Consider the following 13,653-nt stretch of genomic DNA (forward strand, 5'->3'; position numbering starts at 1 on the left):
TTAATCGGGTTACATCTGAAAATTCCATTTTTATTTGTGTCAAGGGAACCTTTGTGTGAATAAACGAAGGGTACCTACTCTCCTTCTTCAGAATCAGTGACCATTTATATTTAAGAGAACAGAGGAGCGGTAAACCAGAATACTGTAAAGAAACTAGTCCAAGCTTCGGCAAATGTCTCTCGGTAGACCAAGGCCTAATGTTTAATTCTAATCTTGAAAATTAAATAGAGGACGGAAGGCCCAAATGTCTCCACTGCCTTTCTCAGTCTCCAAATGGCCATGTGAACCTCAAGTTTTCTGCAGGCTGATCTGCCCCAAACAACTGTGCATCTGAAGCCACAAGGCTCAGCAATCCCCAAAGGTCTCTCTCAAAACTGCTACAAATTAAAAAGCAAACAACCCATTAAACAAATCCAGCTGGTTACAACTGTAAATAGAAGGCTTCTAATAATTTTTCTAGCCCTTGAAATTCCTGGTTAGACTTATTAATAATTGATAAGAATTACAGCTATTTATTGGTGTGTACTCACAGGAAAACAACTTTGCTACCTTCAACAGCGATTCCCAATTCCCAGGGACTAGTTTTAAGATCCTTTTATTGTCTTCCTCAAATGGCTCAATGTTTCTGCTCTTTTTCAATCTAATCCATTATTCCCAAGAGCTGGGGGACGGATGGCATGCATCTGATATGATCAATGGGGTCCCTGCTATCAGCCTGAAATGCTGACCAGGGGGTCCCCTCTAGGTCGTGTTCTCGACTTCAAATGGACTTAACTACAGTGCTGCTGACCAGCAGCTACCTGCTTGGCACTTCCAGGCTGTTCTGTACATCCTGGTGACCCAGGTGTCTGTTCTGGCCTAAGTGCAGTGGTTGTCAAATGCTCCCAATACTATCCTGCTAATCCTGCAACTTCCTAGAAATTTCATCTTATCCCATGAACTCTAGGAAGTCAAAGACCTTTGTTCAGACTGTGTATTCTATATGGTATCATGATGTCCACAGACTGCTTGGGTCCGTTTCTGCAGCTTTATGAGCTCCTAGAGAACAAGGGACATGTCTTGTTTGACTTTAGCTCTTCAGTGCCTAGTACAGTATTTTAGGGACTTGGATTAGAAAAGCACACATGTTTAGCCTGAATGATATTAGAACAGGACAGACAGGCACTGATTTATAAGATCTTTGTCCTCCTTCAAGGAACTTACAATCTCGTTGGAGAAAAAGGTGAGTTTCATTAAACCATCAGCTTCACTTCTGGCTGCTCCTTACTATTGTTTAGAGAACATTTTTTTTTTTTTTTTTTAAAGTGCCTGCTCCTTCAGTCAAATGCCAGAGATCCTCTAATCTAGGCTGGGATCCTGGCACCTCTTTCTTTTTTGAAACCTCCCAGATGATTCTGATGAGAAGCCAGGTAAGAACCACTGGGCCTCATGGACCAACTCTGGAGGAATGTGTCATTAGCTGCTGTGCCGAGTTGTTACCATACATTCTGGAAGGCTTAGGGAAGGGAGTAAGCCCTGAGAAGGGGAAAAACTTCAGGGAAGAGAACAAAGACCTTCAAGGAGAGGGGAGAGGGGGACTTCTAGGCTGCAGTTGCCACCCAAATAACATTTCTGAATAGTTCCAATGGGGACCTGCAGTGTAACAGACTCCCAAGACCCCCCCCCACCCCCGCAGGTCCCAGTGAATCTGCATGGGACCTAAGAGGAGCCTGTGAGTCTGGCAAAGCCCAGTGAATCTGGCATGGGGCTGCTGTGCCACGTCCATGCACACATATATGGAACTTTGGTCAGAATCTTCCACTCTTCTTCCTTTTTCTAAACCCTTCTTCCTCCTCCTCAATCCCCTTTGTCTGATCTACTGCTCTTTTCCTCTATTTTGATGCAATTGCTTCTTTTTTTTTCCTTTCGCTTTTTTATCCTTCTCCCCCTTACTTCATCTAGCATGATAGTCTCCTGTTCCATCTATTTACTGACAAATGCCATAATGTCATTCTTTTTTATTGCTGAGTAATACTCCATTGTGTACATGTAGGACATTTTCTTTATCCATTCATCTGGGGAAGGTAGAGTACCTAGGTTGGTTCCATAGCTTGGCTATTGTGAATTGAGCTTCTATAAACACTGATGTGGCTTCATTGCTGTAGTATGCTATTTTAAATCTTTTGGATATATATTGAGGAATGGAATAGCTGGTGGTGGTATCATTCTTAGTTTTCTGAGGAATTTTATACTGTTTTCCAGAGTGGTTGCACTAATTTGCAGTCCCACCAACAATATATGAGTGTGCCTTCCCCCTCACATTCTTGCCATTATTTTATTCTTTTTTTCTGAACCTAGGGGCACTTAAACATTGAGCCACGTCCCTAGCCCTACTTTTTTTAAAATATATTTTTTAGTTGTAGATAGACACAATACCTTTATTTATTTATTTTTATGTGGTGCTGAGAATCAAACCCAGTGCCTCACACATGCTAGGCGAGAGCTCTAACACTGAGCTACAACCCCAGCCCTAGCCCTTTTTATTTTTTATTTTGAGACAGGGTCTCACTGAGTTGCTTAGGGCCTTACTAAGTTGCTGAGGCTGGCCTCAAACTTGCAATCCTTCTGCCTCAGCCTCTTGAGTCACTGATATTATAGACATGCACCACCACAACCAGCTATTATTTATATTCTTGATAACTACCCTTCTGACTTGAGTGAGATGAAATCTCAGTGTAGTTTTGTTTGTTTGTTTGGTACCAGGGATTGAACTCAGGGCACTTAACCACTAAACCACATCCCCAGCCCTTTTTATTTTTGATTTTGAGACAGGTCTTGCTAAGTTGCTCAAGGCCTCAAACTGTGTTTCCTTAATTGCTAGAGATGTTGAACATTTTTTCATATTTCTGTTGACCATTTGTATTTCTTCTTTTGAGAAGTGTCTGTTGAGTTCTTTTGTCCATTTATTGATTGGACAAACAACCACAATCTTAAACAGGCAATCACCATGGTGTTAAGAGATCTGACTGATTGATGGAAGAAAGTTACCCTTAACTGGGGAGTCAAAACTGTCAGATCACCATGATCAAGGAAGACAGACTTTATCTGTATCTCTCTTGCCATGTGTGTTTATATAAAGGTACACACATGCGTGCGTGCGCACACACACGTGTGCTTATGTGCTAAAGTCTCATAAAAAGATTAAGCGGTCACATCTGAGGAAAAACAAAGCCTGTTTTCTGGGGTTATAATCTCTCTGTTCTTGCTGAAGTGCTAACGTGTCATCAAAAATTCAAATTAAAGCTGTCTGATTTAGTGTGATCTCAAGCATCCAGACAGTGATTCTGCCGTTGTAATTATGTGCAATTAAAAAGCTAAAAGCAACTTCTTTACTAGTGGATCCCTATTTATAAGCAGATGCCAACAGATTATTTTAATGGCCTTCAGAACTTGAGGAAAGAAATCATTACACGGCTGTCAACTGGACCCCGTGTGCAGCCCCCATGCTCCTTCGATGGCTTTTGTGCTTGAAGGCACCCCAGCCAGGACCTCTCCCTGCAAATGAGCTGCTTTGTATGTTCCTCTAAATGAATAGCCAAAAGCAAAAATGATGTCTGCAGAATGGCGGCCAGACATGAGAGCCTGGCCCTAAAGGTTCGTTTTAAAACATGCTGTATGTGACATACACAATAGCTAAATGTAGCGAGTGACAACCAAGTTCACGAGTGTGTACTAACCATGATCAGTGTTTTAAAAAGCTTGGATTTTTGCAGGCACGGTTGTCTCTGAGCCCTATTCTGGGGGCTGTGGAACTGCCTGATCTCTTCACAGGGCACATACAGGCCCCAGGGTCAAAATGAAAGGAAATTTACTTTTGGCCATTTAGTAGAATGTGGTGGTAACGCTGAAATTTCTTTTGAGTCTAGTGCTCCCAGATAGAAGGAACAGGTGAGAAATCTCCCCACCTTTTATTGTCAATCACAAAGGACATCTGCTCTCCCAGATCAGACCCTTCTCCGTGTTTCCTCATGACCTCCTCAAGACTTGCTGGGGTTCCATTCACCTGCCTCCACACAATCTTGCCCCTGCCCCTTCCTTTGAGCCATTCCCCATTAGTAAACATTCTCTCTGTTGTAATCTCCTGAATAAAAATCATCTTCTTAATTGTCTGGTGCAGTCTGTCTTTCCCAGTGATCATAAGGTTTGGGTCTAATAATGACAGACAAAGCCATTTGGCGTGAACCCCAAAGTCACACTAGAATTTGAGCACTGAAGACAAAAATCCAACATGGTGCTTCCTCTGCTTCTTAAAAGGGACCATGTAGATGCCCAGTTTATCATACATCTTGATTAACTGAGAGAACAACCAACTAGACTATGTGAAAATGTAATTACAATCAGGTTTGGGAAAGCAGAAAAGCTACCAGTGACAATTTAATTTAGAGGAGTTAAACAAGTTAACATCTCTTTGCAAGTAATTAAATGTTTAAACAGATTTTTCTAGAGCAGTTTGGTGTTTATTAGCCCCCAAACATTACCACCTCTTATACATAAAGCCTTCACTGAGAAATGAGATGCCTTCAAGTTTGCAGCTGCTGGAATTAGACTAAGGAAAAAAATCCAAAAGCACTATTTTGATTATAACCCACACCCCTCCCCCTAAGACCCACACCTGCTTCTTGTATTTCCAGCCCCACTATTTACTTGCTTTCTAAGCAAAATGTTAAATTTCAATTGCAAACTGTACCCTGTGTTTCTTCCCAGGAGCCTGACTGGAAAAGCAAACCCCAAGAAATGCTAAACGAGGACGCCCTGCTCTGGAATGTACAAGGAAATGCACAAAATAACAGCCATTATTAGAACCTAAGGAGAAAACCCATGTTTTTAAACAATTACTAAAGCAGTATAGTAATAGCATAAAGACAATTTCTGCGCCAGCTTGTTTCTCTGAAATTCTCTCTGCCACTGAACAGCTAGAACAGATAATAACTATTAGTAAATCAAACTCCTCTGCAATATCCAGCTGTGCCTCACGCATTTACATACAGATAGAATGGGTATATGTTTTTAATATGTATGGGATACGTACTTTTCCCACAGCCGAAGTGCATGCTACAAAGGAGGAGGAGAATGGGAATCGGATCAGCATGAGATAATAAAGTGGCCTAGATAAAGTATTAGCCAGCGATTGATCTCAAACCGGGATGCTGCTTCTCCTGACCTGATTACTTACTATGCATAGATTCCATTAAATAGAGCTTAGACATGGGAAGCTCCTGGAAATACTCTAAATGCATAGAAGGATCTACAGCACTCTGAGCCCAAATTGTAACCGTGTGGGTACCCGCGGCACTCGCCCTCCCTGCCAGAGCCAAGGCCCTCATTCAGAATAGGCTGGGAGGTTAAAGGGCTGCCAGACAGCTGATGGAAGCCCTGCTGCGCCCCACAAGGAGGGGCCTCCCCTACCCCCACACCGAGCAAGCACCCTTCCAGTGAATGAACGCCCCCTCCTGAGCTGCCTGTCTGGTCCTGGCCACACAGCTCTAAGGAACAGAATGGGAAGGTAGCAAGGGAGCTTAGCAATCATTTAGGGTCATGGTCTCCTTTGCAAAATTAGCGATAGGCATGAATTTCTCTTTTCAGGAAAAAAAAAAAAAGAAAATCTTCACAAGCACACATGAAATGTCAGGGGTTCTAACAGACTTCCTGGAGTCATAGACCCTGGGACAAGGCCTGCTGATTCAGTATGTCCCCTTGATTTTTGGAGGAAGATGCTGAAGTAAAGGGGATGGGGCACTGTTTGGGTGACACAGGGAAGGGCCCATGGCAGAGGCTCTGTCTGATAGGCCACAGCCCCACCTGAGCAACCAAAGGACCTAAAGGAAGGTTAATTCCTTAGGAGGAATTCTTTATAGAAACAAGTGATCTATAATGTTTTATCATATCTCTTTAACTTAAAAATATTTAAACATGGGGCTGGGGATGTGGCTCAAGCGGTAGCGCGCTCGCCTGGCATTCGTGCAGCCCGGGTTCGATCCTCAGCACCACATACCAACAAAGATGTTGTGTCCGCCGAGAACTAAAAATAAATATTAAAAAAAAAATTCTCTCTCTCTATCTCTCTCTCTCCTCTCTCACTCTCTCTTTAAAAAAAATATTTAAACATGTAATTTGTTTTTTTTTTTTTTAAAGAGAGAGTGAGAGACAGAGAGAGAGAGAATTTTAACATTTATTTATTTTTTCTTAGTTCTCGGCGGACACAACATCTTCGTTTGTATGTGGTGCTGAGGATCGAACCCGGGCCGCATGCACGCTAGGCGAGCGTGCTACCGCTTGAGCCACATCCCCAGCCCATTAAACATGTAATTTGAATAGCGAAATCAGACTAGAACCACTATCCAAATGCTCTCTTCTTTGGTTGTCTCTCTGTCCTGGAGTTTAAGGGTCTGATTTTGTTTCCTCAATCAGATTATTGGCATTTTGGGGAAATTTCTCTACCACCTTTCCATTATTTTCTCTCCCCTCTGCTGGAATCTCATCATTCTTTTTTTGACTGGCAGAAGTGGGTTTTTCCCCATGTGAGCCAACATATCCATGGTGGTCTGAAGCTTGCAGAACATTCTACCTGCCACCTCCTCATGCTCCACTGCCTGAAAACTTTTTTCTAAGTTTGTTGATCCCAGGCCACCAGGCTGGGCAGCACATTCCAAGGTTCTCCCTGTGATTCACATCAGTGTGATTTCAAAGTGGGTTCTTCAATAATGGAATCATTAGAGAGGGGCAGAAAGAGTTGGGGGTTCCCTATCTTGGCTGCCCATGGCTGGCTTTCCTTTGTGGAGTTTAAAGCTGACTCTCAATCATGCAATAGGCTCTTAAAGAGCTGAAGAGAAGGCGCTGCCTTCCTCAGTACGAGGGACTTCCCTATGCATTGGATGAGTAGTGAATTTCAAGAGAATTCACTCAAGGAAAAAGGTCCACGTGGACGGGTGTGTTGTGTTATTTCTATATAGTCAAGAATTTTCAGACCTGGATATTAGAATTCCTTCTGTAGAAGTGAAACTTCTTAAGAGACTACCTAGCTCACAGTGACTATGTTGCCTCTCTGAACTCACAGCTTTGAGGGCTTAGGATTCCATCAGGTCAATCAATGTCAATGGGTTCCTGTTGGCACTAGAGGCTTCCCTCTGCTCTGAGAAGGTCTGGCACCTACACACAACTCCTCCTTGCCCTTTTTGCCTAGAATGGCCTCTTGGAAAACTCTATTAAAATCCAACCCATCCTCCGAAAGTCCTTTTCAAAAGCTACATCCTCAACACAGTTTTCCTCAGTTGTCCAAATTCCTTTATAAGAGCCACTTTATTCTGAACAGTTATCTGTGTCCCTGACATATCCCCTGCAACTCTAAACACCTGTGGCTTACTTTATATCTTCTGCTGGGTCTAGTATAAGACTTTGCACTTAGTGATCTATAAATATCTACTGAATTCTATCATTTACCTGGTCCTGAGACCTTTTTAAGAGGATATGGATGTTGATGATGAAACTTTTGAGGGAATTCTTATGAAGCTTAATGGCTACACACTAGAAAACTGTACCAGCTCATATGGACCTTAGTTTCTCAAAAATGTGTTAAGGGAATTTCTTAATCTAGCCTTAAAAGTCTTCCACTTAGGACATAAAAACTGACAATCATCTGAAGAATAAACACCCACAAGAGAGGGAATTAAATAACCAGATAACAATGAGTTCTAACACTCAGGTTTTAATGGTCTCAAGAGTTGAACCTTGAGTTTTACATTTCATTTTTAAGACTGACTTGGTCAGTGATTTTAAGACTTGGTATTGGACATCCTGGCATCTACAGTGACCCCACCAAATAAAAAGACAAAGACAGCTTGAGTGCCCACTATGTGCACAGCCCAGGGCCAGGAGTCAGGGTGATGTGGCCCACCTACCCCATGTTCTGATTTCCTTAGGCAAGGTGTGTTGTGTTCACCAGTCAAGCCAATACCTGGAGTTCATTTAGGAGTGAATGGTGAATCTACAACTCTCAGTATTTCCACCAAACTCCATCTCTGATTTTCTTCTTTTGATTTGGAAAATGCAAACCCACAGGGAAACCTTGAAAATCCTGCAGGCCTCACAGCTGATGCAGCCCAAGCTGTGCAGCCCACGTTGGTACCCGCTGGCTGGAGTTACTGTGCTTGGGAAGGAAACTGCTCTTTTTGCAAAAGGCACAGACCCCCCACCCACAGTGACAAATGGGCTCTACAGTTCACGCATTCCAGAGGAGGCTCCTGGCTTCCAGATAGCTTGTAGGCGGAGAGGGAAAAGGAAAAATTAAAGCCATTAATATGCTGGGGGGAATAAAGAAACTGTTCCTTAAGACTGGGTCCCTAGGATGTGACACAGATTCATGTCAAGGGATAACCTACTTCCTTTCCTATCCCCTGCTGGGTCTAACCTTTTGGCAACCTTGACCACAGCAGCCCCCACCTCCTGTTCAAAGCCTCCACACCCAGCCCCTACCAAATGAGGGGGTGCCTCGTTACTGCTATTCCTCTGGGAATAAATGCATTTAAAATCAAACAGTGAGTTGTACTAGAAATAATGTTAAATTAAGTATAGGATGGCGCTTCTGCTGACTACACTTTTCATTGTATTGTATTGATTTATTGATATTTATTAATTAAACATTTGGGACAGCACACACCAGAGCATAAAGAGATACATCTAAACACCCCTCCATACACACACATGCACGTACATCCACATTTACTTGATTCCCAGGCACTGGAAGATCTCACCCTTTAGCCTTATCTTTATGACTTGCTACCCTGGAGAGGTGTTCCTTATCCACACACACATCCATATACATTTATGGGTATGTGCATGATCTGCAGATGTTTTATTTATAAGTGGCCAACTCGTTGCAGCAATTGAAACATGCATTTACAAATAGATATCTGTTTTATGAAACCCCATTCCTTTGTTTTAATAGCTGAGCTATTGAGCCATAGCTTAATAATGCACAAGGTAAACATCTCTGGAACCTGTTCCAAGTCTTCTCAAATGTGACTAACTGCAAGGATTCCCCAATCACCAAAGAGAAGGAAAACAAAACAAAACCAAAAACCAATAAAACCCCAAACCCATCCCAGTTTATTCTAGACACAAAACCAGCATAGCAGTAAATTGCAGAGGTTTTAGGGTGAACTTTAACTTGAAACTATGCTAAAAGTTGAATTTTTGCTCTCGGGGCAACACAAAGGAGAAAAGTCCCTACCTGGAGAGCACTCATGATGTAAAAGGGAAAGGTTCTCTATGGGTGGAGAGGAAACCTATATTGTATAAAAGTTTGGGCACTTAGAGCATTTATTAGGATGCACTTTGAAGAATAAAAAGCTCTGGAAAAATATCTGTAAAATGTACACTGTTTAAAAAGGTAAAGGAAAATCAGTGGTGATTTGCTCTGATTGCAGTGATCTAAAGACAGGAAATGGTATGCAAAAACTTGGAAAAGAGTAGACCATAATTATTATTTACTAATGTCCCATCCTAACGTCATTCTAACAGCTTGTGCATTGTCAAATCAACAATCTGCACTAAATAAATGACCATTTGGGAATTGTTAGGGAGCTCTCTGTTCCTCTCCCTGCTTGAGTAAAAACTGTCATTTGCAATCAAAGAAGGCTGCCTTGGAACTGAGGACACAGTGCTGGCAGCCTTGTAGTGTCTGTTTCTGAGGAAAGACCAAAGATTCACATTGACTTGATCTTTTACAGCCAGCCTAATTTCATTCCACATGAATCCAGGACTCCATGCCATAATCAGACTCCTTCCTGTAGGACTGCACCAAACACTTAACACACACTGACTCTCCTCTCTGTTACCAGCCCTTTGGCTTCCGAAAGGCTGTAACAACAAATGAGGACACAGAATAACTGACATTAAGTGTGAGGTTCTTGAGGGAGGCAAGAGAGTTCTGTACTACATTTCAAAAGTGTGGTAGGTTTTTAAAAACGTAAGAACCATATCTGAGGATATGAGTTTCAGAAACACCTACCTAAATCAAGTATACGATTCTGCCTTTCCAGAGCCTGTGGATTTTTAAAACCCCACTCTGGTCTTTTTAATAGAATGTTAAACATAAATGTATAACTGGAGAATTTGAATGGAACTAAAAAAATGAACTTACCATCAATTCCTCAGGTGCTGGCCTTTCTTTTGGCTGTTTTCGCATGCTGTGGGAGAAAAAAACAAAAAAACCCCTCATATTATCTATATCATTCATAAATTTTTGCTGTTAATTTACACCTCTGACTATTTTTCCTTGAATCTGGATGTTTTCAAAATCCATCATGTTTAATTCTTTATGCTCAGGCATAAACATATATTCCCTTTCTTTAATTTTGGCCTTTAATCAGATTTCTGGGGACTTCATGAATTAGAAACACAAGGTTGTTTTTGTTTTTGGTTTGTTTGTTTTTGTTACATTTGCAATACAGGCAAATAATGAATTTGAATTTATTGTACTTCACATCTGAAGTTAACATGGAAAAGCAGCAGCAACATTTTTCTCTGATTCAGTTATCTATTCATTTCAAAAAAAATTTTTTTTTGTCAGTACTAGAACCCTGGGATGTGCTGCAGCCCTAATCTCCCAGTCTTTTTAAAAAAAATTTTTTTTTGAGATGGGGTCTAAGTTGTCAAGGCTGGCCTTGAATTTTCAATCCTCCTGCCTTAGCTTCCTGAATCACTATGATAACAGTCATGTGCTCTAGCACCCAGCTCAATTTATTTCAATATTAAATCAATGTATTTCTGTTTGATTACTGGTATAAGACAGTAAAAAAAACACATGTGACTGTCAAGTCAAATGATAATACATTTCATTCCTTTACTACTATTCTCAATGACAAGTAATATATAAAAGAGGTCAGAAATCTAGATAATGCTGTGAAATTACAGATAGGTTCTTATACATTATCTTGACTTGAATTTATTTTGGCTACAATGCCAGTTGATAATTCATTCAACAGCTATGGGACAGCTAAGTTTGTTTAAGCTGCTTAAAGAATTACATTTTTCATGCAAAATATTTCTTGTCTCCCATCCAAAAGTATAATTAGTGGCTGAAGCATGTACTTAGCTATGTGATGAAACACATGAATGGTACTAAGTGACCATGAGTACTGCCTACTTGATGACCATGTTTGTTCTAAACTTGGTATCTGTGGGATGAAGACATGAAAAGAGACTCCTGCTTCTTCGATCATTTGGAAAAGAATACAGATGACTTTTCTTTATAAAATCACCCTCTAAAGGAAAAAAAGAAAACCATTCATTATAATCTCTGAATTTGCTGACAGTACTATTTTTTAAATAGAGAGATTTAATGATTGTTTTGTAAACTAGAACCGTAGTTATGAACCATTAATGACATCGAGGACATTTGCCTTCCCTATAAATAACCATATGCACCTCTCAAATACTGCATCCATTAGCAAGTAATTCAAGCTGTCTCACTAGTGGAGTAACAGTCCTAATCTGACATTCCAAAGTAGCTGTATCTCTTGGGAAAACAAGGCTATTACCCACTATTATTTCTCTTTTGGCTTGACATCTGTGGAAATTACAACACAGGTTATCCCTCCCTCTGTCTCCATAAAACTTTTATCTAACAATGGATTAATTTTTTTGGATATGAGGGTAGTAAAGCCTTACCCACTTTTCTCCCTGGTTGTCTGGGTCAGTCCCACTCTTGGGTTGGTTTCAAGACCACACAATGAGATAAGTGGTCTGTCACAAATCCAACATCTCTGGAGCCAGGAGTGGTGATGCCCAAAAGGGGTTCCAGGTAGCATAGGAATTGCATGGTTTGTTTTTCAATTTTGCATCTCAAAGTGGAGTATGCCTATGGTGTGATTCTGAGTGCTTTTAGTAATTCCATTTAAAGGAAATTAAGAAATTAATAAATAATTTTGTATAATGGTTCTAACATCATTAATGAGATTCAGAAAAGCTAAGGATTCCAGTGTTTAATCAATATGTATGCTTTTTTCTCAACATGACATGCTTTGGGAAAAATAGGTTTTTAGAACAAAAATAGTCCCTAAAAGCTTTAGAATACATATACAAAGTATTTTAAATATAGAAACAGTGTTAAAAAATTTTAAGTCCGTGCTGGGGGTGGAAATTTCTTCCCCACATTTTTTTTTTTTTTTTTTTTTTGCTGTGGAATATAAACTGCATGAGACATTTTTATTAAGAGGTAACATATTACACTTAGTCAAGAAGGTGATAAAGCTTGACGTTTATATTAAGGAATATTTCTTGGTTTCACTTTAGCGTAATCATCAGATGGATCATGGGGGAGGGGACAGGGTACCACCACTCCATTCAGCACAGATTCCTGACTGCACTACCTCGCTGCACCCCAGGATGGAAGGACTCCTTCTGAAAGGTGCTGCCTGTGTGCTTTGCACAGTGGACTGACTGAGGGGGAGGGAGGCAGGACTTGGGTGAGGAGGGAGAGAGGAGCAAAGGGAGTTATGAAGGAGTTCCAGAATGTCCTTGGGGACAGTCATTCCTATCTAGTTTCCTCCTCCCAGTGATACTCTATGCTGGGGTGAGAGAGAGGGCACAGGGGTGCTGCAGGACAGGGAAGGGGAGAATGGAAGGGGCTAATGGAAGAAAGACACTTCCTGGTGTGAGGAAAAGATAGAAGGCTAGGGAAGAACGCTGGGCAGACAGGGCATGCTTCCCCAGGGGCACGGGGACCTGGGGTTCCTCGGGGTTCTGAGGATCCTTTGGTCTAAACCCGGATTCCTCTTAGTTCTTTAAGGGTTGAAGAAGGCCTAAAGGAACTATGCTTTCAGAATCTTTCAAACATCAAAATTCAGTGAAATGGGACCCCAGTATTGTGTTTAAAATATAACCAAAGATAAAAGTTATTTACTGAAAATCCGATGAATTAATAAACTATGCTGCTTCCACTAAGTGACAGGCAGTTTTATGGGTAACTTGAGGTTACATTAATAAAAATAAGCCTCATATGTCTGTTCAATAGGGGCTATAAAATTGTGTATTTCTTAGGGAGGAAAAAAAAGAAGCTAGGATGGAACAGTGTTCTGTGCTCTAAGAAGGGGCCCGACTCTCAGCAGTTTATTAAAACAGGAAGGAGCCTCCGAAGTACGTTTATGACCCTTTGTGTAAATAACGTTTACATAATTTAAACAATTTCTTCAGCTTTGCTGTCCCATCTGCCCAAGGCCCCGAAGTCCCTCCCGCCTCCAAAAGAAAGCAGGGAGAGCCATAAGGTCTCCCGGAGCCGCGAGTTAATGGCATGTATCATTTACATTGAGGGCATGGCATGTTTGCAAACGGGCTCACCACTGAGTGATGAAATGTACAAATGGCTCGGAGAACTCTCCAACCGGAAGGACGGGCGAATCCTGGGATGGAGGAAAAACAAGTCACCAAAAGTCACGACCATTGCTTTCCTTTCTTTCCCTTCTGTCCCCTCCCCTCCCCCCTCCGCAGAGGAGCAGCATAAAGACGAGCATAATGACAGGAGGCCTCATCCAATTAAAAAGACGGCTACACCCTCTTCCCCACATTTAGGCAAAAATGCCAAATTTCAAGGCACACACATTTTATGTTGGTGAGAAA

General features: G+C 41.3%; 1 protein-coding gene across 9 annotated transcripts in view; it reads right to left on the minus strand.

Moving 5' to 3' along the window:
- Positions 1-13,653, minus strand: part of Map2k5 (mitogen-activated protein kinase kinase 5) — a 236,736-nt gene that overhangs the window by 26,714 nt on the left and 196,369 nt on the right. For 5 of the 9 annotated variants that reach the window (XM_005316728.5, XM_078049408.1, XM_040276274.2 and 2 more), the window contains 2 exons: positions 13,375-13,436; positions 10,178-10,223 (listed from right to left, as the gene is read on the minus strand). In XM_005316728.5, coding sequence (XP_005316785.1) covers positions 10,178-10,223; positions 13,375-13,436 — 108 coding nt within the window. Of the gene's footprint in view, positions 1-5,031; positions 5,092-10,177; positions 10,224-13,374; positions 13,437-13,653 lie in introns of those variants that run through there. The other 4 variants (XM_078049410.1, XM_040276276.2, XM_040276277.2 and 1 more) reach the window with 2 other exon arrangements.

This window comes from Ictidomys tridecemlineatus, chromosome 5, assembly GCF_052094955.1.
Source record: "Ictidomys tridecemlineatus isolate mIctTri1 chromosome 5, mIctTri1.hap1, whole genome shotgun sequence".
NCBI classification, from domain to species: domain Eukaryota; kingdom Metazoa; phylum Chordata; class Mammalia; order Rodentia; family Sciuridae; genus Ictidomys; species Ictidomys tridecemlineatus.